The sequence below is a fragment of the Narcine bancroftii genome, chromosome 5 (genome assembly GCF_036971445.1).
Source record: "Narcine bancroftii isolate sNarBan1 chromosome 5, sNarBan1.hap1, whole genome shotgun sequence".
NCBI lineage: Eukaryota > Metazoa > Chordata > Chondrichthyes > Torpediniformes > Narcinidae > Narcine > Narcine bancroftii.
In genome coordinates, this window is record NC_091473.1 from 45,371,022 (window position 1) to 45,396,627 (window position 25,606).

General features: G+C 45.0%; 1 protein-coding gene across 4 annotated transcripts in view; it reads left to right on the forward strand.

The window, feature by feature from the left end:
- Positions 1 to 25,109, forward strand: part of LOC138762669 (high mobility group protein HMGI-C-like) — a 187,845-nt gene extending 162,736 nt beyond the window's left edge. For 2 of the 4 annotated variants that reach the window (XM_069936271.1, XM_069936269.1), the window contains one exon: positions 24,581 to 25,109. In XM_069936271.1, coding sequence (XP_069792372.1) covers positions 24,581 to 24,634 — 54 coding nt within the window. In that variant the 3' untranslated portion in view covers positions 24,635 to 25,109. Of the gene's footprint in view, positions 1 to 15,206; positions 15,250 to 24,580 lie in introns of those variants that run through there. The other 2 variants (XM_069936272.1, XM_069936273.1) reach the window with 2 other exon arrangements.
- The last annotated feature ends 497 nt before the right edge of the window (positions 25,110 to 25,606 follow it).

Consider the following 25,606-nt stretch of genomic DNA (forward strand, 5'->3'; position numbering starts at 1 on the left):
AAATCCCCAGCTGCTGTGGTGGGATTTGAATTCATATCTTATATCTACACTCCCGCATTCTTGTTGCTGATGCAGTAACCTAACCACCATACAACTACACTGTAGCGCAGCACATTGTACATGCTGTCTCCTAGGCTACTAGTGGAACACTACACATCTCTTGGCTTGTTGTTATCAGTGCTGTCAAACAAGAAACTGCAAATAGATTTCCTTTCTCACACAAGCCAAAGTGAACTGCGGTGGGATATTTTCGATTTCCACTTGCCTGTTGCCGTAGAGATGATGCCATTTTTTTTGAATCAGCAGGCAGCACTCTCGCTCTCTAGACGTCGAAGCGTGTGGGCTCACAGCCCCACTCCAGAAATTTGAGCAGAGACTGGGGCTGTCAATCAGAGTCGTGGAGAGATTTAGCACAGAAATGGTCTCTTTAGGCCACAGAGTTCGTACCAATTTCCTACCCATTTTACACAAATCCTTCATTAATCCCACTTTTTTTATTATCCCCAAATTTTTATCAAACTGCCAGATTCTACCACTCGCCCAGACTAGGGGCCATTTTCATTGCGCAATTAACTTACCAACCATTATGTCTTTGGAGGAAACGAGCACACAAAAGAAACCCATGCGGTCACGGAAACAATGTGCAAAATCAATGCAGGATTGAAAATCAAGCGAGGATTGAACCCACATCTCTCTGGCTACAAGGCAGCATCTCTACCAGCTGTACTCTGGTCCACCCTGAATGATGATGAGGGACTTGAGCACAGTGGCGCTGAGCTGGTACGGGGAAATGGTGAGGATTCCCCCACAAGCCTTACCTGCAGAGGCTATGAGTAGTGAGCCACTTGGCCACTGAATCCCCATCCTCTCTCCCTCCAACTATCTACCTAATCTGTGCCCCTCGAAGTTCCATCAAGGTCATTCTCAGACTCCTCTGCACAGAGGGAAATAAACACAGTCTCTCCCCAAAACTGAAAGACATCATTCCAGGCACACTCTCTACTGCACTCTGTGACCAGCACTGGTACAAGTGTTCCAAGTCAATTGGTCACCCCAAGACTGAGGTGGTCTCCTTCAATCTGGAGTTGTGTGTTGGAAGTGTCAAATTGCCAGGGAGTTATTCTTATCACTCCTCAAGGTAGGAGCTTGGTATCTGGCGCAGCAGAAGAGATTTTTGTTCAGGAACCCACCCCTGTAACTCCACCAGCAATGATAATTAGCTTATTTTCATACATATTGTACAATGAACAAATGCACCAAAATTCCTACTTGCTGCAGCTGAACAAGTGTTTTATAAAATAAAACCACAAAAACAAGTACAATAGTGCCCTGAATTGCATTAAAAGACAAAAATAGATTAGTAATAACTATGCACATTTATCCTAGTGCAAAAAAAGTAACTTAGCAATAGTGCAGACAGTGCTCTTGTGGTGTCAGAGCAGACACTGATGAGTGTAACAAGGGAAGATTCACGAGCCTGATAACTGCTGGTAAGAAACTTTTCTTGAACCTAGAGGTGCTGGACTTCTGGCTTGTATACCTGCTGCCCAAGGATGGCTTTTCTTTGTGGCCCTTTGACTCACTTTTGTCACTTCCGTCCCTTTTGTTCATCAAATCCCACCAGCCAGGCTACACACAGGCCACACAATAGAAATCACTTCAGGGATCCTGGGTGCAGATTGCACTGACAAGCTGGCAGATAGAATTCCCCATCAGAAGATCTTCCCCTCCTAGTTGAAACATGTAATAACACTGTAGAGCCTCTGGTTTCAATCAGCCTGCTATAAAATGAGTGCACTTTCCTCAGGCTCCTTTGCTTTGAATTGCTTCCTTTACTGACAGGGTTAATTGTTTTGAGGCATAAGAGCCTCCTGTTATTAATAGAAGGCATCAGTGTGTACAAGGGCAGTTGCTTGAGCCAGTGCCTTGACCTCACTGATGAAAACAATGTAGTGGGCACTTGGACAATCGGATTTTGGTTCTCCGTGCACCACTGTTACTTGAAAAGAGTGAGAATGGAGAGAGATAGAGAAAGTGATCACAGGACTAGAGTTACAGAACAATACACGAAAGTGCTGGAGAAACTCAGCAAGCCACACAGCATTCTTTATATAGCAAAGATACATAACCAACATTTTGGGCCTGAGCCCTTCATCAAGGTATGAGCGAAAAACCAGACAGGCACCTGAATGAAATGCTGGGGTGGCACGGTTGGCATAGCAGTTAGCACAACGTTTTTACACACCAGCAATCAGGACCAGGGTTTGAATCCTGTGCTGTCTGTAAGGAGTTTGTACGATATCCCCACATCTGCGTGGGTTTTCTCCGGGGGCTCCGGTTTCCTCCTGATGTTCGAAATGTACTGGGGGTGTAGGATAATTGGATGCAAATTGGGCGACACAGACTCATGGGCCGAAAGGGCCTGTTACCATGCTGTAGGTCTAAAATTAACTTTTAAAAAAATTATTAATTTAATGTCATGGGTAGATATGGGTGGAAAGGCAGAAGAGAAAAATGCTAAGAAACGATGGGGGAGGGGATAGCTCTGTGAGTGGAAAGGGAAGAGGTAGGGAGCTGGAGGAAAGAAGACAGAGGAATGTGGAGAGAGGGTGACAGGGGTGGGGTCTAACAGAAACTGGAGAAGTCAATGTTAATGCCTTCTGGCTGGAGAGTGCCCAGATAGAATATTTGGTGTTGTTCCTCTAATTTTCTGGTGGCCTCGGTTTGGCAGTGCAGTTACAGTGCAGCCTGGAGAAGTCCATTTAGCATTTAGGAGGCTTGAGATGGCAAAATGACCTCTTTCAGTGTGAGATTGTAGGACTGAATGAGGGGGGAGGGGGTTGAGCAGCGAGATGGGCTTGAGGGGTGGTCGTAGCTATCAGTATCTCAACATTTTTTAAAATACTTTCTCGTTCTTTTTCTATCTGGTTTCAACATTTTGCATATTGAAGCAAACCCTTTTAAGTTATTATCCCTCCTCCAAGACACCAAGGCAGGTTGATTGTTATTCCATTGTTGCTTTACATTATAGGGCCTTCCCACAATACAGCCCAGCTCAGACATACTTTGCTGGGGATAGATATCGGATTGCTGCTTGTCCTATCAGATACTATTTAGTCGCAGATTCAGAACATTCTGCCCATTATGTCCATGCTGACCATGGCTTACACTAATCCCCTGTGGGTTTTTGTGATTCATGTTCATCTAATCCCTGAGGTGTTGTCACAGTCACTGATATCTTCATTCTGCTGTGTTCCAACCATCCTCTGAGTGAAATAATTCCTCCTCTGGAAGCCTCTAAATGCCATCACCCTCATCCTAAACTGATCATTTCAATTTATTGTCTTTTCTGCTCTGGGAAAGAATTCCAACTATCTACCTAATTTGTGCCCCTCGAAGTTCTGTATGGTTCCATCAAGATCATTCTCAGCCTCCTCCGCACCGATGGAAATAAACACAGTCTCTCCTCGGGACTGAAACACATCATTTCAAACACCCTGTCCACTACAGTCTCTCCTCTGCCCCCCTCCATTGCAATCCACTGCACCCTGTCCACTACACCCTCTCTACTGCCATCACGCCCTTTCACTCACTGCTCCAGACTAACAACGACCTGCGGATTGCTCTGAGAATCATTCCTATTTCTGTGTGCACGGTGTGATTTTTTTGTTGTTGTTGTTGCACTGGTGTGCTACTGAATCCAAGAGCTGAGTAAGATTCAAGTGTTAGTTGTGGATGTCCCTCTGTTGGGATCACTGAAGATATCCGTAAAACCAAAATCTGATTCTAATAATGCCGTGTGGATTTTTAAACTCATCGCGCTGTCCACACCCCCTAGGGAGCAGATCATTGATTAACCACTGCCCTGAAACTGCTTCACCAGCCAGAGACCTGGAGTGCAGGATAATAAGAAACATATCTGTGCCCCACTGAGTTTCTGGGAATGATCATGTATCTTGTAATCACCCAGGACTCACGACAGACTTTCACCCTAGGCCTCTTTGGTTTGCGTTAGCTGACAGGGATTTTGCAACATCTGCTGGTAATGCTGGGAACATACAAAGGATCTCGCCCTCAGCTTCTTTTCAGTTAAAGGATTTTGCCTGATCTTTTCTCTCCCCAACAACTCTGCTCTATGGACCAATCAATTCTACACTCTGTCCCCAGCTAGATTATGGGCAGATTGTTACTGAGTCATCCTTGGTTCTGAGGAGCTGGGGTTAATCCCACAAATAGGCGAGAGTTGTGAGGTGGGCGTGTGTGTGTGAGTGTGTGTAATTACTAACAGAAGGAGGAGGAGGCCATTCAACCCACATGTCATTGCTAGCTCTCACACCAATGCCATCAATCTCCTTCCCTCTTTATTTCCCTGATATTCTGTTCCGTCACCACAATAATACTGCACCACACCCGACCCTTGCTTCTAGTCTCTCTACTCACCATGGCCTGCTGACTGAGACTTGCATTCTGTTCGACCCTGAGCTTGGTCTACCTCTCCACTGCTGAGAATTGTATCTTTATGACATCTTCTGCCTTGGTTGCCCACCTTCTTCTGTCTGCAGCTGAAACTCTTGGCTTTGTTGTTGCTTCTCCAAATCCAACAATTCTGTCACCCTCCTGACCAGTATCCCGCCTGGTTCCATCCAAATGCATCTCGTCTATCCTGATTGAGTTCTAAATCTTACCAATTCCTATGCTCCTCTGTTTCAATGAGGTTTCAAACTGAAACATAATTCAAAAAACTGCATACCCTGAAGAAAGACTCAACAGGTCAGGCAGCATCTGTGGAGAAAGAAACAGAGTTAATGTTTTCAAAGTCCCTTCAGCAGAACTGGGGAAGAGAGAGAACAGGTTTATTTTAAATTGCAGGGGAGGGAGGGAGGGATAGGATTCTTGCCCTTTCAGAGTTGTTTCCTTTGTCCTACCCAACATTCAATGGAACAATTTCAGGATATCCTGAATGCCTCCAAGTCAATGAAATACTTATGTTTGAAAGGCAACAGTTAATTAGTGCACCGCAATCTCTCACATACAGCAATACAATGAAGACCAGATGATCTGTGAATCACTCTCTGCATTCAGCTGCCTGGAATGTGTGCAGTTCTGGTTGCTCAGCTATTGGAAGGATATCAGTAGTTGGAAGGGGTGCAGAAGAGATTCTTCAGAATGTTGTCAGGTCTGCATGGCTTGAATTAAGGGGAGTAGTTGGATAAGTTGGATCATTATTCCCCAGAGTGTAAGAGTCTGAGGGGGTAACCTTATAGAGGTTTATAAACTTGCAAGAGGCATGGACAAAGTGAATGATCACAGTCTTTTCCCCAGGGAAGATGATTGTAGAATGAGAGATCATAGATTTCAGGTGAGAGGGGAGAGAGTTAGTAAAGACTCAAGGAGAAAGAGGGTAGTCCACTTCTGGCACACGCTATAGAAGTAGGTACAATTACATTGATTGAAAGACACTTGGACAGATGTACAGATGGGACAGATTTAGAAGGATATGGACCAAATGTGGCCAAATGGGAGAGGCCCTGAATGCCACCATGGACTGCACAGACGAGTTAGGCCGAAGGGCCTTTATCCTGCCCTATAATACTAAGTGCACCCTATGTCCTGTAGGCACGTCCTCCTCCTGCTTTTAAATGGCCCTTAAAAACCCAACAGTTGGATCAGGCCCGAAACATCGGCAACATATCTTTGACTCCTATAGACACTGAAAAGACCAGCTGAGTTTCCCCCCCCCCCCCCACCCCAGCATTTCGGTGTGTTTTTACTATAGTCACAGGGTCTGCAGACTTTTGTGTTTCTCTCAGTTCAGTTGATCCACTGCGAAATCTCTTCAAGGGATGCCTGCCCTGAAGAAGTTCTCCTTCTTTCTTTGAAGGGAGTTCTGTGGGAGTCTCTCACACTGCTCCCTCTCTGTACTCCCAGCTGCACCCAGACTTGCTAAGGGCCTTTTTGTGGGTCTGGGATTTCCCCCCCCCCCACCCCCCCTCTCCCCAGATAGCATTGTCAGAATTCTGAGACTTTCTGAGATTTCCAGCTTCTGGCTCATTCCTTGAAGAAGTTCTCGGGCCCAAAATGTCAGCAATATCTCTTTATCTCCTACAGACATTTCTCCAGCATTTTGGTGTGGTTTTATTCTACTCACCTGCCTTCACCACCCCTGCTGCAGCTGGGATGAGAGCTTTTGGAGGTTTCTCCAGGATCGCTGAGGGGGTGGATGAGGTAGTATTTACACACATCCCGGTTGTAGCCCCATGTGCCGGAGCATTTGGAAACATGAACAACATCTTGTGTGTGACAAATTCCAGCTTGTGTGTGGCCTGTAGGTGACATGGTTCACCTGCATTTTCTCAAAGAATCAATATTGTGAATGAGTAATTTCAGAACTTGGCTAGTTTTGACAAGCAGAGGCCCCTGTCTTCAAGGCAAATGTTACATTACAGGATTCACCATGCTGAAGAGACTACAGGCAATTAGTGTGCACAGTGTTGGCAGGTTACACGGCCGCTGTAATGGAGTTTAATTTGGCTTCACTTTGTTTGACTACCCCCACTGCTTTTTGGACCCTTCACCCTACAACTGTTTCAATCACTTTCTGAAGGGGATTGCTGAGACGGATCTCTGCTTCTTGTGAGTCACATTCTGACTCACTCCATGATCTCCAATGGTGTTGGAATGCTGACTCATGAAGCTGCTCTGCTCTTCAAAGGGCAGTATGGTGTTGGTGTGGAGAGGATGTTTCGTATGGTGGAGGAGTCTGGGACCAGAGGGTACAACCTCAGAATACAAAAAACATCCCTTTAGAACAGAGATGAGGAGGAATTTCTTTATCCATAGGGTGGAGACTCTGTGGAATTCATTGCCGTGAACGGCTGATGAGGCCAAGTCATTGGGAATATTTTAGACAGTGGTAGATATGTTCTTGATCAGGAAGGAAATCAAAGGTTACAGGGAGAAGGCAGGAGAATGGGATTGAAGAGGATAGTAAATCAGCCATGATGGATCAGACTCAATTGACCGAATGGCCTAATTCTGCTCCTATGTCTTTTGGTCCAACCTATCCACGGTTGCAGATAGAAAATGAGCTGGGAAGACATGGATGCTGTTTCAGCTGTGGGTCAATCTGGGAGTGCTGAACCTTAGATGTGATATTAAACTGAAGCCCTGATGTCCCCTCCGGGAATATGAATTACTGACCAGTTCTTTCTCCTTGTGAACTGGGCAGTACCTATCCATCAATAAACAATTGAAGGAGAATATATGGTCTGTTTGTTGAAGCTTGCTATACACAAATTTACCATCTTTCAAACAGAAATACCTGTATTTCATTGTTTTGATTTGTTAAATTGTCTGGAAAATTTGTTTGCTGGTTGATTTGTTTCATTTTCTTTTCCATCCATCCATCTCCATCTCTCTCTCTCTCTATGCCAATGTAGCGGCTCACTGGCTTAATCGAACTGACTCGGGAGGATCCGAGCAATGTCATGATGTTACAATGTCATTTGGAACGCACAGGGTTTTAAAAAGTTGCAGGTGACTGAGTAACGACTTTTATTGAACTTCAACTTGACTACGTCTGATCATTTTCTCATTCTTTGTTTCACACTGCGATACAGTTGCTACATTGGTGACCCCAACGGGCCCAAACGGATTTTGGACCCAACATGAACAACACAGCAGTTTCGCTCAAACTGCCTGTCTTTTGGACCATCCAACATGAAGTTTGGTTCGAGCAGGTTGAGGCACAGTTCCACATTTGCAAGATAGAAGTGGACGCCACTAAGTACTATCATGTGGCAAGTGCCCTCAACCAGGACGTGCTGGTCAAGTAGTGGGTTTCCTTCAGGACCCACCAGCTCTTGGTAAGTTTGAAGCCCTAAAAGCCCTCCTTCTCCAGATTTAAGGACTCTCACGACATGAGCGAGCTGCACAGCTCCTCCATATTGATGGCCTGGGAGACCTCGCCCCTTTGGAGTTAATGAACGACATGTTGGCACTGGCAGACGGCCATAAGTCTTGCTTACTCTTCGAGCAGTTTAGAGTATATGCCAGAAGACATCTGCTTCATGTTGGCTGATGAGGACTTTGATAACCCTCGAAATGTGGCCGCACGTTCAGACATTCTGTGTTGGACAAAACAGCAAGGTGTAAGGCCCACAGAAATTAGTGCTGCATCATAATTAAAGGCCCAGACTCCATGAGTACTGGCAATGAGAGCATACATTCCCCTGAACGAGCATGACTCTGTGGCAATGACTCTGGCAGTTGGCCATCATAACAGCCAACTCTACGTCTAAGATGAACTCTCCCAGCACAAATTTCTAGTCGACATGGGTGTGGAGGTTAGTGTTCTTCCTCCTTCGGGCTTTGACATCCCTACCAAGAGCGGCGTGGATCTGATGCTCACTGTGGTGAATAACAGTTCAATTTGTACATATGGAACACAGATTATACCCCTGAAATTCGCTGCCAATATGTTCACATGGAAGTTCATTCTTGCTGCTGTGTCCCAGCCATTGCTGGGTGCCAATTTCCTCAGAGCCCACTCACTGATGGTGGACTTAAAAGGGCATCGGTTGGTGGACACCACAACGTTCAAGACTTTGCGCCTTGGAAAAGTCAAACTATCCGTCCCACACCTAGATGATGTGGAGTACTCGAACAACAAATTTTCCAAACTTCTTGCGGAGTTTCTGGACATTGTCAATCCCCAATTCTCCACTGCCACACCCGAGCATGGCGTCGCTCACCACATCCTCACCCAAAGACCTCCTCTACACGCCCGAGCCTGACACCTGCCGCCTGACACTTTACAGCTTGCAAAGCAAGAGTTACACAAAATAGAGGAACTTGGATCATATGCAGGTCTGGTAGCCCATGGGATTCCACACAACATATGGTGCCCAAAGCCACAGGAGGCTGGAGACCTTGTGGGGATTACAGGAGTCTCAATGATGCTACCACTGCAGACTGCTATCCTGTGCCCCTTATACAGGACTTTACAGCTAATCTTCATGGGCCAGGTTATTTTCTAAAACTGACGGTGCATGGGTACCACCAAATACCTGTAAACCCAGAGAATGTTCCCAAGTCCACGATCATAACACCGTTGGGCCTCTTCGAATTTTTGAGAATGCCTTTTGGGCTCAAAAACACTCCAGAAATTGATGGATGTAGTGAGGTGTGGCAGATACTTGGATGACATTCTCATTGGCAGCCACTCCCACAAAGAGCACCCTGCGTTTACTCTACCACTGCCTGTAAGAGTTTGGGCTAACTGTAAACCCTGCCAAGTTCAAATATGGGCAGTCTTCTATTGAGTTCTTGGGACATCAGATCAGTAGCCAGGGTGTCATTCCATTGCCTAGCCAGGTGAAAGCCATCCTCAAATTTGTGAGGCTCAATACCATGAAAGGACTGCTGGAATCTAGCCCTTGCATCTTATATTATGAAGCCACTTTTCGACCTCATGTCCAGCGATGCCAAAGAATTCGAATGGACAAAGGAGACGATGGTAGCATTCCAGCAGACCAAATATGCCCTAGTGAAGGCAACATTGCTGGTCCATTCACAAATGGATGCACCAACCCCCTTGACAATAGACACGGCAGTGAGCATGGTCTTGGAACAGTACACCAATGCACAATGGAAGCCTCTAGTGATTTTTTAGTAGGCAGCTCTGCCCTCTGGAAACAAAATACAGCACATTCAATAATGAACTGTTGGTACCCTAAAAAGGAAGCAATCACTGTATTGGGAATAGTCTATAGTCCTCCCATATCGAATATCATGCTGTCTGTTTGCATGTTCTCCCTGTATCTGTGTGGGTTTTCCCCAAGGTCTCTGGTTTCCTCCCACTGTTCAAAATGTACCAGTGACGTAGATTAATTGGGTGTAAATTCAGTGGTAGTGATTCATGGGCCAAAATTGCCTGTTACCGAGCTGTATGTCTAAATTTTAACAAATATATAATTTAATTCCATTTTAGCCATCGGAACCATCCCAACCCCTCTGCCTACTTTCCTGTCCTTCCAATACATTGTGTATCCACAGATATTTAGTTCTTAGCTGTGGCCTTTCAGCCATGACTCAGTGATGGCCACAATTACGTACCTGCCAACTTCATCAACCTTATTCCTAATACTGCAGGCATTTAGATATGACATCTTCAGTGCTGCATTCATCACCCTTTTCAATTTTGTTTCCAAAGTATCCCAAGTTAAATCCTAACCTTATGCTTGCAATGTTGCTGTGTTAACTGCCTCATAATCTCGCTACACAGTGTATCTATTTGTGCATCTTCTCTCCTATTCAGTCCCCTCAATCTGGTTCCCATACCCCTGCCAAACTAGGTTAAACCCTCCGCAATAGCTCTAGAAAATCCGACATGAGTCCCCTTCCCATTTAAGTGCAACCCATCCTTTTAGTACAGGTCATACCATCCCCAGAAGAGATCCCAATGATTTACAAATCTGAATCCCCTGGCCCTTTCTTCAGCCACACATTCATCTGTCACAACTTCCTATTCCTGTCCTTATTGGTGTGTGGCACAGGCTACAACCAGAAATTACCACCTGAGGACCTGTTTTTTCATTTCCTTCCTAACTCCCTATATTTTCTCTTCAGGACCTTATCCCTTTTCCTATCTATGTCATCCAGTACCATTGGTACTGGATGAAGAGGCACCAGATGGTGCCAATATTAGGATAATGTACAGCACTGGGAGCTTTATCCTGGTTTAACCTCAGTGAGATCCCAGGAAGGTGTAGATTAGTTTTTGGGAAGTTCAAGACCCTGGGTGACATGGAATCACTTGGTCACTGTCCTGCGGCTGGTAGGTTGGGAAGCTGTAGTAAGAGAGTTGTCAAAGGGATAAAAGAAATTAGCAGGATAACAGTACAAATGTGATGGAGTGGTGCTTGCAATATGTAGCTGAGATGAGGTTGTGGACCAGAGTGTGTGGCCTTCTTGTGTTGAAGAATGCCAGGGCACGCACTGAGCTCTATTGGTGATGTGCACGGACACATGGCAATTCCGACAGACTGTGCTCAGCGTTTCCAATCTCAATACAGCAATCCACATGCAAAACACACTCAAAATTTGGTTAAGCGGTGAATTTTTAAATTTAACTTAGAGACACAGTACAACAGACCCTTCTGGCCCACGAGACCCCACCAGCCATGTGATCAATTAATCACGTTCGTCTTTGGAAAGTGGGAGAAAACCAGAGATCCAGGAGGCACCCCACACAGACACAGAGAGAGTGTATAAACTCTGTACAGTCAGCGCCGGATTTGAACCCAGGCTTTCCATTCAATGTGCTGCACATGCTTGAAATGGACCAGGAATGTGTGCAATAGGAGATCACGAGGGTGGGGACAGTTTCTGTGTGTGCTTTTCAAGCAGCACACGGGGTTATTGGGTTTTAGCTTGCACAAGACAAAATCTGGGCTCGATGGTTCCTGAAGTTCTATATGGGCTTGGCTACGGGATTTTGGTATTCACTGATTACTGGAACATAAGCATTGTTTAGGAACCAGCCTCTTGAAATGTAGAGGCTTTTCAAAAGGTTATCCAGAAATGATCACAGTCTTGGAGAAGCAGGGTTCACACGCAGGTCATCCTGGATAAGGAAGGCAGATTTGCTTCCCTGGATTAGTGATTCTCACCATAAGATCCCCATTAATGAGATGAGCTTTCAAATTCCAGCTTTATTTAATTATTTCATTGTAAATATCCCACCCCCAGGCTGTGGCAGGATTGAAACCTGTGCCTTTATTTCAGGCCTCGTTACGTCAAGTAACATATCCAGTGCACCACCAAAGTGGGCCATGGAAACTTCAGAGCAAGCTCTGAGTTACACAATCTTCATTGTTCCTGCAGTGCACTTCAGAGAAATATAACCCTGTTGCTCACATCCTCTCACAAAATAGAAAGTTGTTCTTGATGGGCAGCACAGATTCAGTGGGCTGAATGGCTTTTTTCCATGCTGCATTCAGCCCAATCAACCTTTGCCAACTCTCAGAATGACTCTCATAGCTCAGTGAAAGGTCATGGTCTAGGAATCTAGGACTAGGAGCTATAGGGTCATGGAGCACACAATAGACCCTTTGGCCCAATTCATCCACGCCAACCATGTTGGCATTCTGACTAGTCCCATTGGCCTGCATTTGGTCCGTACACTTTTAACCCCTTCTGATATATCTATCTGTCCAAAAGTCTTATGAACATTGTAAACGTGCCCACTGCTACAGGGTCCTCTGGCAGCTTGTTCCATTTATGGAACACCCACTGAATGAAAACATTGCCCCTCAGGTCCCTCTTAAATCTCTCCCCACTCACTTTAAACCCATGCCCTCTAGTTCTGGAATCATCTACCCTGGAGAAAAGACTGTGCATTCACCTTCTCCATGCCTCTCATAATCCTGCACACTTCTACAAGCTTGGTCCTCAGTCTCTTATGCTCCAGGGAATAAAGAATCAGTATATGCACCCTCTCCATATAATTCAATTCCGATAATATCCAGGTGAAGGATGTAGATTTAAAGTGAGAGGGAAAAGACTTAAAGGGAGAACAAGGGACAACTTTTTCACACAGTGGGTGTATGGAATGAGCTGCCAGAGCAGGGGTGGGGGGGGGGAAGGTGGGGAAAATTATAGCGTAAGCAGAGACTGGATGGGGAAAATAGCCTTTCTGCACTGTAATGTTCTATATTTTTATAACATGATTATATTGAATGATAGATCATTCTCGAAGGCTTGAATGGCCCACTCCTGTTCCTGTCCTCCCTTCTTGAGCAGTGACTTGCAATTAAACCGGATTCTGAACACAGTGGACCCAGTGTAGGCTGCTTTCTCCTCCCCAACTGGTATATGGAGAGAGGGCAGCAGTGGTCATGGGAAGTGCTCTACTGAGATCTAGTGCAGACTCAGTGAGCTGAATGGCAGCTAGAAGACCATCCCAGCCATCCTTCTCCAGTAGAAGTACTGGCTTACCGTTCAACAACCTCCAACACATCGAGAGCCTGAAACACAGTGAATTTTGGGCATAGAGAATCAATCCACTAAGAGTCCATGAATTATCAGTGAAAGCTTTGAAATAGCACTCAAAGTGTGTGAAATAAGTTATGGTCATGGAATGACAAAGAACTGTCTAAGATTTAAGTTACCTTAGTTGTCAGGTTTACAACATGTGTTTACTTATGCTTGCCTATAAAGGCACACAGGAGCCGCCACTAGTTTGGCACTCCCATCGAGAAGGGAAAGAGAAGCTAAAGAGAGTCTCCTCAGAGACACCAAGTGTCTGTAGATCCCTCCACCTCCTCCGACGCCTATGCCTCCTGCACCCCTGTCATTTCCATAGCTGCACATCTTCCTGTCCATTCCAATGGTATACCAAGTCTGTGTTACCCATCAATCACCTATTTGCATCAATCCTACATCAATCCAGTTTTATTTTCCTTCCCCACATTTCCGTCATCTACTACTCCTGGATTCCACACCCCCCTTCCATTGGCTGGACTCCACCAATCAAATCCACACTGGTGGAGGGGCGACTCACATGGGCCAGTCTTCAGGATATATGAAGTAAATCATGAAAATCTGTAGACACTGTGGATGAAGTAAAAGCACAAAATGTTGGAGAAACTCAGCTGGTCAAAAAGTGGCCTTTATCTTCTTCTTTGGCTTGGCTTCGCGGACGAAGATTTATGGAGGGGGTAAAATGTCCACGTCAGCTGCAGGCTCGTTTGTGGCTGACAAGTCCGATGCGGGACAGGCAGACACAGTTGCAGCGGTTGCAGGGGAAAATTTGTTGGTTGGGGTTGGGTGTTGGGTTTTTCCTCCTTTGTCTTTTGTCAGTGAGGTGGGCTCTGCGGTCTTCTTCAAAGGAGGTTGCTGCCCGCTGAACTGTGAGGCGCCAAGATGCACGGTTTGAGGCGATATCAGCCTTTATATGACAAAGGTAAAATACATAACCAACATTTTGGGCTTCTTACCTGATGAAGGGCTCAAGCCTGAAACGTCGGTTATGTATTTTTACCTTTGCTACAGTTTGACTGGTTGAGTTTCTCCAGCATTTTGTGTTTTTACTTCAGGATATGGGAGAAAGTTGGAGTACCCAGAGGGTACCCAAGGCTGGTCAAAGGAAGAACTCAGCACCGGAGGTCAGGATTGAACCTGGGTCACCGGAGACTGGCACTATTGGTTTTGCCATGGGCACACAGGGCGCTCTGAGACTAGGACTTGGAGGCAGTGAAAGATCCAGCAGGAGGGTGGGAGTTTCAGGAAAATGTTGCCTCCTTCAGCTGGTGCACCTGGTTCTTGAGTCTTGCAGAGTCTTTCCCTATGTCCTGAACACCATGCCAGACTGTGAAACAGGACAGTACAGGAACAGGCCTTACCCCAAACATGGTGTCCAAATCAAACTGCCTGCTCAGTGTTCCTGGGTGAGCTTTTTAAGGGGAAGGGACAAGCATAGTGGCTAATTGTCCCATGATCACAGCCCTTGCTTTGACCCATCTGGAAAAACGGAGGGGGGAGGGATTGTAACCTCCCTTGGTAACTGGCCCTCACCAATTAAATCCCCACATGGCCTAGCCAGCCCTAGCCTTTGAACCTGAGACTGGTCAAGCGAGACAGGGGGTTGGACAAAAAGGGTGAACTTTGCAGAACACAGCCTCAAGGACCATTATTTACCTCTGATTCTTAACCTTGGGGAATAACAAATTTAACTGGAGAGAACTTCCCCTCCCCCTCGCCACTCGGCACTCGAGCAATTGAAAACAAGACTTGATTGTCAAGGATTTGAGGAGAAATCAGAAGTTGTAAAACTAAGGATACAAGAGTCATTTTTATGGGGTCTGGGTTAAAGAAAATAGAGGAAACTGGAATCTTTAATAATATACAGTTGTTGAGGAGCCCCGTCCCCACTCCATGGAAGACCCCCTAGACCCCAGTTCTATGCTTGTCTCATCTTTGGGTTATTAAGATGGATGTGGTTTTGCAAACATGTTGGCAGATAAAGGGCTGATCTCTGATTGTACCTCCTGTTTAAGTATCAACCTGTTTGGTGTAACCACAGGCCATGCTGCAACTGGGTTTACAGTCACGCAAGGAAAGTGGAGGTGGATTTAGCGTAGGCGATGGAGGGTGGCAAGGATATGAATTGATGTGAAATAATTGCCACCCCTCTCCACCCACAGCTTGCATGGAATCTTTCTAAGAAATGAACAGCTATCGCATTCAGGTTAGTACTAAGGGCAGCAGACAACTTTAATAAACATGCTATCTTTTAAATGGCAGAGTCATCACCTTTTGGCCTAAATCCGAGGCATAGAATCATACATCATGTGCCATAGGCCCTTCGTCCCATCAGTCCCCTGCCAACTAAGATTCCTGAGCAAACACAATCTGCTGGAAGGATGGGATTCGAGCAGCATCTATGGGAGAGAAAGAATGGTGGATGTTTTGGGTCGGGACCCTTCATCAAGACTGAATGTGTGGAAGGGAGAGAGACAGTATCATGAGGACGGGTGAAAGGGGTTGGGCAGGAGCCAATGGGGGATGAGAGAACCAGGGATGGTGGGGCTCCTCCCACAAATTGTGTTTTGCTCCACATTCCAGCACCTGCAGTTTCTCCTATGGACTAAGATTCCTCTCCAGCCCATTCCCAGTAGCTTGCTGTGTGACAGTATGGACAGAATTATTCATTCATTGAATAGCACCCTTTATACCAGGATTTTGTGTAGGAGGGCTTAACGTTTATTTTTCCTCAGGATATTTAATTTGATATAAAACAAGCAGTTTTGGCTCCTTTTCTAAGGAAGGATGTGTTGGCATTAGAGAGGGTCCAGAGGATGTTCACAAAAATTATCCCTGGAATGATAGGGTTATCACAAGAGAAATGTTTGATGGCTCTGGGACTATTCTCGCTGGAGTTTAGAAGTATGAGAAGGGATCATTATTGAAACCTGTTGAATACTGAAAGAATTGGACAGAGTGGACATGGAGAGAATGATTCCTAGAGTGGGGAGTCTGGGACCAGATGATACAGTCTCAAAAACATCCCTTTAGAACAGAGATGAGCATGGGTTTCTTTGCCCAGAGGGTGGCAAATCCATGAAATTTGTTGCCGTGGACAGCTGTGGAAGTTAAGTCAGTGGGAATATTTATGATGGAGGTAGGTGGATAAGTTCTTGATTAGGAAGTGAATCAAGGGTTACGGGGAGAAGGCAGGAGAATGGGTTAAATGAATAGTGAATCAGCCATGATGGAATGACAAGGCACTGGATGGGCTGAATTGCCTAATTCCAATCCTATGTCTCATGGTCTAAGCCCCAGAGTGTCTGAATTGTAAAATGGTGGCATTTCAACCTTGAGGATTCATTGCCTACACAATATTCAGAGAGCAAAAGTTTTCCTCTCCCTGAACTAAGAGGTGACATTCAGATTAACTCTGCTACCAACCATCTAATTGGGATTGGAAGGTCTGACTTTGGAAGCTTGCTGGTTTATATTTTCTGGGTTTTGGTAAAGAGAGACCATTTCTGCTGGTGGAAGAGTCTAGAACAAAGAGGCATGGCAAAACTAGAGCTGGATGTTTAGGAGAGGGTTCATAGTTCATATCCTATCTCTGAAGGCAGAAGACAGTTCATCCACTTGTAACAATGGTTGCTCAGGACTATCCCACCAATCCTTTTCCCTGACTCTTCCCCTTGTGACTTTTCTGACATTCCCATCAATTCCCCCAGTACTAATGCATCCACTACTAGAAGGGTCACAGAGATTTAGAGCATGGTAGGAGATCCTTTGGCCCATCTTGCCCATGTTGACCTAGTTGCCTCGGCTAGCCCCAGAGATCCAACATGTCTTTGCGACATGAGAGAAACCAGGAGCACTGGGGATGGAGAGAGGGAGGTGTGAGGTAGAGTGTGCAGACTTCACACAAACAGAGCTCAGGACTAAACCCATCTCTGGAGCTGAAAGTCTCAACCAGGTGTGCTACTATGCCAACCAGAGGAAGAGATTTAAATTTAAATGTAAATATACAGCACGGTAACAGGCCCTTCCAGCCCTCAAGCCCATATCCCCAAAAACACCAATTAACCTACAACCCCTGCACGTTTTGAAACATGGGAGGAAACCAGAGCCCCTGGGGAAAACCCATGCAGACACAGGGAGAACATACAAACTCTTTACAGACAGCGTCGGATACGAACCTGGGTCGCTAGTGTTGTAATAACGTTGTGCTAACCGCTGTGCTAGCCATGCCACCCCGAAGAGCACTTCTCCACAGGAAGGGAATTGGTACTGGCTCAGTCAATCATCTCACAGACTTACTGTGCTGTTTAAGACAATTTTTTTTTTTTAATTATCCTTATTTTGGAATGCTGAGATCTCATTCAAAGCCAGCATGCATGACCTAACTATAAAAGTCATCAACTTACTTGAGGAACTTAGGGCCAAAGAGGTTGGATGGGCTTAGATCATGAATCAACTGTACTACATTAGATAGCAGCTCAGATTCAATGGGCAGAACAGTCTCTGTCAATGATCCTGGCAGCTCAGCTTTCTCCCACTGGCTGAAGTTGACCAACTTGCAGGAATTTTTTTTTGCAGAGATTTTACATTTGACACATTGTGTCTTATTTTTATTAAGGCAGTAGGCAAAAGAGAAACAAGGCAGATTTTATTTTTACTGGCTACGTCATATCAATTGACATACTGAAAGCCGTGAACCCAGGACACAGGCTATGGCCAGGCCCTGACCCTACACTCCCCACTCCCCCATGAAGAGAGTGGTGAGATATGGAATGAACTGCCAGCAGAAGTGGTGAATGAGAGCTCGATTTTGATATTTCAGGAAATTTGTATAGGAACAAGTATGGAAGAGGTGTGGACTTACAGTCAAGGTGGAGGTCATTGAAACTAGGCAGAATAATAGTTCATCAAATACCAGATGGGCTGAAGGGCCTGTTTCTGTGCAGTAGTGTACTCTTGTTCTAGCTGTTATTCAGCACTCAATTGGGACCAGATGCATAATCAGCAAACGGTTTGGCGCACAGGCAGAAGCACACGGCTCCTGGTTGATCTTTGTGTGACCAGTGGCAAGCAAGCCCTATGATGGCTGGGTGGAGGGGCATCAAGTGATCCTGCATTGAATCCACTTCATTCATGTGTGCCTTGTGTGTACAAGTGTGCATGCACATTTGTGTGTGTGTGTGTGTGTGTGTGTATGAATGTGTGTTTCTGTCTGTTGCATTTTTACTTGTTTCATTATTTTTCTCCATGCGCTCATTCGAGTTGTCTGTGAGGGGGGTGGGCGGTGTGTGTGTTTGTGTGTGCGTGTGTGTGTGTGTGTGTGTGCATGTGTACATAAGCGCAAGCAATTACGTTTCTGTCTGTATTTTGATGTATTTCATTGTGCATGCATATGTTTCTCTGTTCTCATTAGTGTGGGTGTGCGTGTATGTGGGTGTTTTTTCCATTTCTGTCCGTATGGGTGGGTGGAGATGGGGTCTGAGAGAGTGTGTTTCAGATGACATCTCTAAAAGGTATAACATCCTTTTGCTTGGACTTATGAAAGGTTTTCTTGGAATAAACTAGAGATCTTTATCTTAGCAAGTTGCATCTGCTCCAGTTTCAGATTGTCATCTCGTAATGTTAACCCCGAAGGTGCAATCTCCTGTTTATAATCCTTGTTCTTAATTCCAGCACTGTTTGCTGCTTTGATGCAGGCCAGTTAAATTTTCTGAAGTTTAAGCACACAGCAGGGAGAGGGAATCTGAGAAGTATTGGCGGGCTGCTTCTGAGAGGCTGTTTGACCTGGTTGGAAAGTGTAGAATTGGGGGATTATCTCAGATAAGCATCTCAAAAAGAGAGCAGACACAATTTCTTTATAAAGCCAGGGGTAAGTCTTTGCCATTTTCTACACCAGAGGACTGGAGTATTTGAGCAGAGTTTTTGCCCAAGTGAAGAGATAGGGATTGGGTTACAAGGGTACCTAATGATAATTAGTTTATTATCATGTACATTGAACAATGTTATGCACCAAATATGCACCAAAATTCTTACTTTCTGCAGCTGAACAGGTACTTGTAAAGAAAACTATAATAGTAAATATAATTGAATTATTATAAAATAAATGCACAACGGATAGGTAGATAATAAATATTCATGGTAATCCTAGGACAAAAATGGACACAATACTAATAACTTTGCAGTGTGCATTTGTCTATCCATCCCTGTTTTTTACTGATTGTGCCTCTCACTGTCCTTGCTTTGCAGTTTCTCTCTCTCTCTCCCCCTCTTTCTGACCCTCTGCTTCACTCATTCTCTTCCTGACCCCTTTCCACTCCCTCTCCCGTCTTGTCTCTTTTTGCTCCTCTCTCCTTGCCCCGCTCATGAGCTGAGCTAAATGGTTGTAGTGATGTTGGTTGAGGAATGTGCGTCAGCCAGAGCACCAGGTAGAAATCTTTGTGACATTTTCGGAACTCGCAGTTGACACCTGCAGTGGTTGTTGTGGGACATGGGGTGGGGGACATGCCTAACCTCCTCAGTCTTCGTGCAAGTCTTTGGCTAGCAGTATTTTGAACCAATAGTTCTATAAATTATCCAAATCTTGCTTTCATCTGGTTAATGAAGATGACACAGAATTGGAAAATGGTCACATACTGCAGAGCATCTTCTGATATGACATTAAACCAGTGCACTGTTCACTCTCTTGGGTAGATGTAAAACCTCAGTGGGAGCTTGCATTGGAGAGGTTCAGAGAATGTATCCCCTGTGCCTTGCCCAATATTCATAACATAAACTATCATTCACTGAGTCTTGGAGAGATACAGAAATAAGAAACAGGCCCTTCAGCCCACCTGGGCTGTGTCAACCAAGTTGCTTCTATCCTACATTAACTCTCCTTTTTTTTTATTCTCCCCACATTCTCTCTAACTGCCTCAGAGTCTACCACTCACCTACACACTCAGCAATTTTTAGTGGAGAGTTGGTTTATCATTCTAGCCTTTATGTTGTTGCTGTGGGTGGGAGCTTGCTGTGTACAAATCTGCAGTGAGTTTCCCACATTGCAACAGTGATGTTGGCCACAAGGCAATTTGGGGCCTGCTGAGATAAAAGAACCTCTTTCCTTTGCAGAAGCTCAAAGCTGGAAGCTGGGCACCGATAAATCGCCTGTGTTCCCTAATGAACAAAACAACATTGTTTTATCTCTCGTTTGCTTCATTGGTTTTTCTATCTTTATATATGAATGTATGGGATTAGAGTCACACAGATCCTCTTTCTTCAACACCATTAGCATGCAGCTGGCACCAGCCCTTGTCTGTGAGCTCTCCCGCACAGAGCTGGCAGCCAGCGTGGGAATTCTGCCTTGGGTATTGCAGAAATGCGGGACTGCCACACTTGCGCAGCCTTGTCACAAGTGTTGATGCACAGCCTGCCAGAAAGGGAGAGTGTTAGGGAGTGATGCACAGAGCAATCCATTTGAAAATTATTTTATTAGGGAGGGGAATAAATTCATGGATTTAAGGTGGAATCATTAATGGAGAGCTGAGGGGACATTTTTTCTTTTGCATTTAAAGTATGGAAGGTGTCTGGAACTCTCTGGTGAAGAGGTGCAGAGGAGACACACCATGATGTGGTCTGGATGGGAGGATTGCAATTAAGAGGAGAGACTAGGTTTGAATGTAATTGAATTGTACCTGTAACAAGATGCAGTGAAAATTGTTGTTTTGTGTGTTATCCAGGAAGGTCAAGCAAAAATAAAACAAAAGTGCAGGATGTGGTGTTACTGTGAGTCAAAAGGTCTAGGGTGTAGGGAAAAGTATGGTTAAATGGTTCAAGGGCATCATCTTTTACTAATGAGAGGTCCATCCAAAAGTCCGATAACAGCAGGAAAGAAACTATCTTTGAATCTGAAGGTTTGTGTTTTCATGCTCATGGATCATATGTCTGATGGAAGGGGTGTGGGAATAGAGTGTGGGGTGGGATGGATCCTTTAATGTAGGCAGCTTTGACTGGACTGAGGAGGTAGATGATTCAGACCGTTTCCTTGTCTTGCTTATTTAAGTGGCTGTGTAAATGCCTCTTAAACATAGTGATTCCATCACCTCTTCTAGCAGAAAGTTTCAGATATCAACCACAAAAAAATCTCCTCAGATGGAGGAAAATGAGGAAGTCATCAGGATTCTGGGATGTGGCACATTTTCCCAGGTTAGCACAACATTAAGGGCCAAAGGGCCAGAATTGTGCTGTATTGTTCTATCCATAGGAAGTAAAAAGCAGTCAACATTTTGGGCCTGAGCCCTTCCTTGGGAGTGGTTGATCAGGAGAGGAGGCCTGACAAAGCGCTCAGGCCCAAAATGTTGGTTACCCTTTGCTTCCTTTGGATGCTGTGAGACCTGCTGAGTTTTTCCAGCACTTTTGTGCATTGCACTACAATCACAGCGACTGCAGACTTTCCTGTTTTACATCAAGGTCAAGATCGTGCTCAGGACCCTGCAGCTGGGAGGAAGCTGTAATGGCAGCTGCACCACTGTGCTTCCCCCTTCTGTGGAACAGAGCCATGGATTGTTCACAATAATCTGACAGAGCTGAGCTCCAGTGCCCAATGGCAGAGCCACACTGAAGGGGCTGAATGAGACTTTCGTACTCGAGCGTGTTAAGAGGGAGTGAACATTTGAAGATACAGGTTCAGCAGCAAGACCTCTGATTGAAAATCACTGTGCTGAGAACACAGCCATTTTGATAAGGATTATGTAGGAGGGCTTATAACTCCCCCATTCAAGCATCTGCTGCATACTTCAGGACTGTATCTTATTGCAACACTGATACTCCTGGCCTCTCTGATGAACCAAGACTGTTCCCAAGAAGGAACTATTAGTGGAAAGATTGCAGAGTTTGACAAGAGTGTATCAGCCTCCTCCAGCAAGATATTTTTTAAAAAAAGAACTGACTCTTGGATCTTGCAGATAATTCATCTCCTTGCATCCCAATAGAAGCAGCCAAATTGAAGGAAGACCTGCATTTCTGTTGTGTCCTTTAGGATATATCCAAAAGCTTTGGCGGCAATTAAGCGGTTCTGTGGCAAATATGGCCATGCGACGGTGAATAGCAGCAAGATAACCAGCCTGAGTGATTAGTGTCAGAGCAGCAATGAGAACTGCCCTCCCTTTTCCTCCAGGTAACGCAGGAGGCATTTTAAATTGACCCCACAAATGTCTGACCACAGGGCAAGATTGCCAGCTACCAAGCCCAATTGTGCCTCTGGTGCTCAGCGAGGATGAGGTGAGCTTGAGTGAGCTGCCATGAGATGAACAAGCAGCATTTCAGTTGTTTGTGTGGCCTGGTTTGAGGCAGGGCTGTGATGAGGCACGATGGGATATCCTTCCCATTCTCTGGTTAGTACAGAGGGACCTGCAGGTGCCTTGGAAGGAAGACCACCTTGTATCTTAACAAGTGATTCACTGGTAACAGTGCCCTGCTTCTGCACTGACTTGCTGCAAATTCTGGGACTGCACTAGTGTTCCACAATTCAGAATTTTCAAAAGCAAGGTTTTTTGCTTCAGGGGGAAGGTGGGTGAAACTTTCAGCTATCGGCATGTATGTACAACGAGATCCTGTTGTCCGTCTACCACAGCTAAACTCATATCTTCCATGAAATGAAAGAGCTGCAGTCATAATAAAGGACCCATCCCATTCCCTGGCTCAGGTCCAAAACATTGATTCCCCCTTTGGTTCCTATGAATGCTGTGTGGCCTGCTGAATTTCTCCAGCAATTGTGTGTTTTGCACTCCACCCCAATAATTCTGCAGGTACTATGATTCTATAAATATATAAAGTTGCAGGAGAAACTTCGCAGTTCCTGCAGCATCTACTGGGGAAAAATATATATAACCAATGTTTTGGGCCTGACCCCTTCTTCAAGTTATAATAAACCCCTGATGTAAGTTTCACACCTTTGTTGTGAGTGCCTTGAATGTTGTGTGTAACTGTGGTTAGTTAAGTGTTAAGTGTCGAGGGTATGTAGGGGGGTGGGGGGTTGGGAGTGGAAAGAGCTTGAACTCTGCAGAAAATCTTGTATAAAACTGATAATTATAAATTGAAGTCGATGATGCTGATTCTGTTAACATTGTCATTGATAACCTCACTGACAAAAGGCAAAGGAGGAAAAACCCAACACCCAACCCCAACCAACTAATTTTCCCTTGCAACCGCTGCAATCGTGTCTGCCTGTCCCGCATCGGACTTGTCAGCCACAAACGAGCCTGCAGCTGACGTGGACTTTTTACCCCCTCCATAAATCTTCGTCCGCGAAGCCAAGCCAAAGAAGAGTCATTGATAATGTTGATAATTGAGTTTAAGTTTGGAAAATCCTAAATAAAATATTTTTTAAAAGTTATGAGGGAAAAGCAAGTAAGTGTCTGAATAAAAAGATGGGGGGAGAGGGAAGAAGGGGCAGGGGAAAAGCACAGGCCAATAACCAAGAGGCAATAGGTGGACATGGATGGGCGGACAGGAGAGAAAAGTTGATCAGGGAAGGTGGGTTAGCTGTGTGAATGCAGAGCTGGAGGAAAGGAGGCAGAGGGGCAGGGAGCGAGAGACAGTAGGGAGCCTAACAGAAACCAAAGTTTATGTTGATGCCTTCTGGTTGGAGGATGTCCAGACTGAATATGAGCTGTCGCTCCTCCAATTTGTGGGTGTTCTAAGTTGGGCAGTGCATGAGACCATGGATAGACATGTCAATGTGGGAATGAAGCAGGGAATTCTCTATCTTCCTTTCAGTCGGGCAGAAGGTACACAAGCTTGAAAACACAAACTTCCAGATTAAAGAAGGGTTTATTTCCTGCTGTTATCAGATTCTTAAATAAATCTTACACTGGCAGAGGATGATACTTGCACTGCCTTTTACAACTACTTTCCTCTATTCCCTGCACTGTATTTTTGTCCTTTTCTCTACACCCTGTACCATTTCATTATTGCAGCAGTTCTCACTACATCATAATTTTATTTATTTGTAATTATTGGACTACCTACTCTGTAAGTTGACTCACCTGGAAAGCACACTAACAGAGTTCTTTAGTGTTTCTCGGTATCCATGACATCAATTCTAGTAGCAGTTGACCACTCCAATAAAAACAGAAGATGCTGGAAACACTCAGCAGGTCAGGCAGCATCTGTGGAGAGATGAGATGTTCATGTCCCAGGTCTGAAGCCCTTTAGTGGGACTGGGAAAGAAAGAAATTGGGTTCATTTTAAGCAGGAAGTTGGGGAAGAATCAAAAGGACAAAAGGAATAGCTGATAGGATGAGACCAAATGAGGTTAGTGTGGTGGTGAGAGATCAATTATGCTGGAGGACATGACCAGGAGGTTAAGGTCTATTAATGGAGAGAGAAAAACGGAGCCAAAATCTGAGCTGATCTACTTAAATATGCCAGCTTGCATTTATTTTATTTGAGTCGCATCTGATAATTATTTGCCCAGTGCATTAATGTAGGAGCCTTCAGCAATGGTCAGATAGAGGTGGACAGTGTCAATGACAACATTCTCATTGTATTTCTTAACCAGCAGGAAGAGACCGGAGAAGGAGCAGAAGCAGCATCAACATCAGGAGGGAACTGAACACCTCACAGTAATATTCTACCTCATTGGCTGGGCAGCCATTGCCTAGCAAGCCATGAAGATTGCAACAACAAGAAAACTTCTTTCCTTTCTTCTTTTTCTTTAATTGGAAATATCCTTCTGTCACAACTGTGCCACTGCCATGTTGGTTAGCAGTCCTCAGAATCAGGCATGAGGCCTTTCACATCTGCCATTCTGGTAACAGGGGAATGGCCTTTCATTGATTTTTATTCTTAAGAAAATTAATAAGCGTCAGTTTACAAATACAGTCCCGTGGGCACAGGATTATTTTCTCTCTTGTTTAAAAAATATATTTAAAATAGTTACTGGACAACCTGACTTTGCTGGTGTTGACAGGTGTCATTGTGATGTTTATTTCTCTGGTGGGATTTTTTTTCCCACAGTTGAGTTTCCCACTGCAAAGCAAGCAATTAGCTCTGTTTTCAGAGGTCCCATTCAGACTCCTCTGCTTCCTCTTGTAGCGAGATTGGGGAGAATTTAAATAGGGGAAGTGGGGGGGGGGGAAAGAGGCAAAGTCCACAATCATTTCTGATGAGAGAAGATTTGGGTGCTGTTGAAAAAAGGCCTCAGTGTTCCATCTTGCCAACAAGGAGGAACTTTCACCAAGGTTAATCCACATCTTTTCTTTCCCCATTCTGCGAGTATAGGTAAGGTGGTATACACCACCTCCTCGTGCTAACCCCCATTTTTGCTCTATCATGACAAGCCAATCAAAGCCAAGAAACCCAGTCACTGGGGTGCCCTTCTCTGTGAGACCAATGACCAATGCCTCTCTCATAGCACAGCCTGCCGCAGCTACAGTGAGGGGTAGGTCCACCTACCCAGCATTCTTCTCTCCAGGCGTGGCCCTCTAATCGCCACCAGCTCCACAAAATCCAAAGCTCAATTTACATCCATCTCCTCTTTGATTCTCCACACTCTTCTAAATTCATGTAAAATTGAACCTCAAAC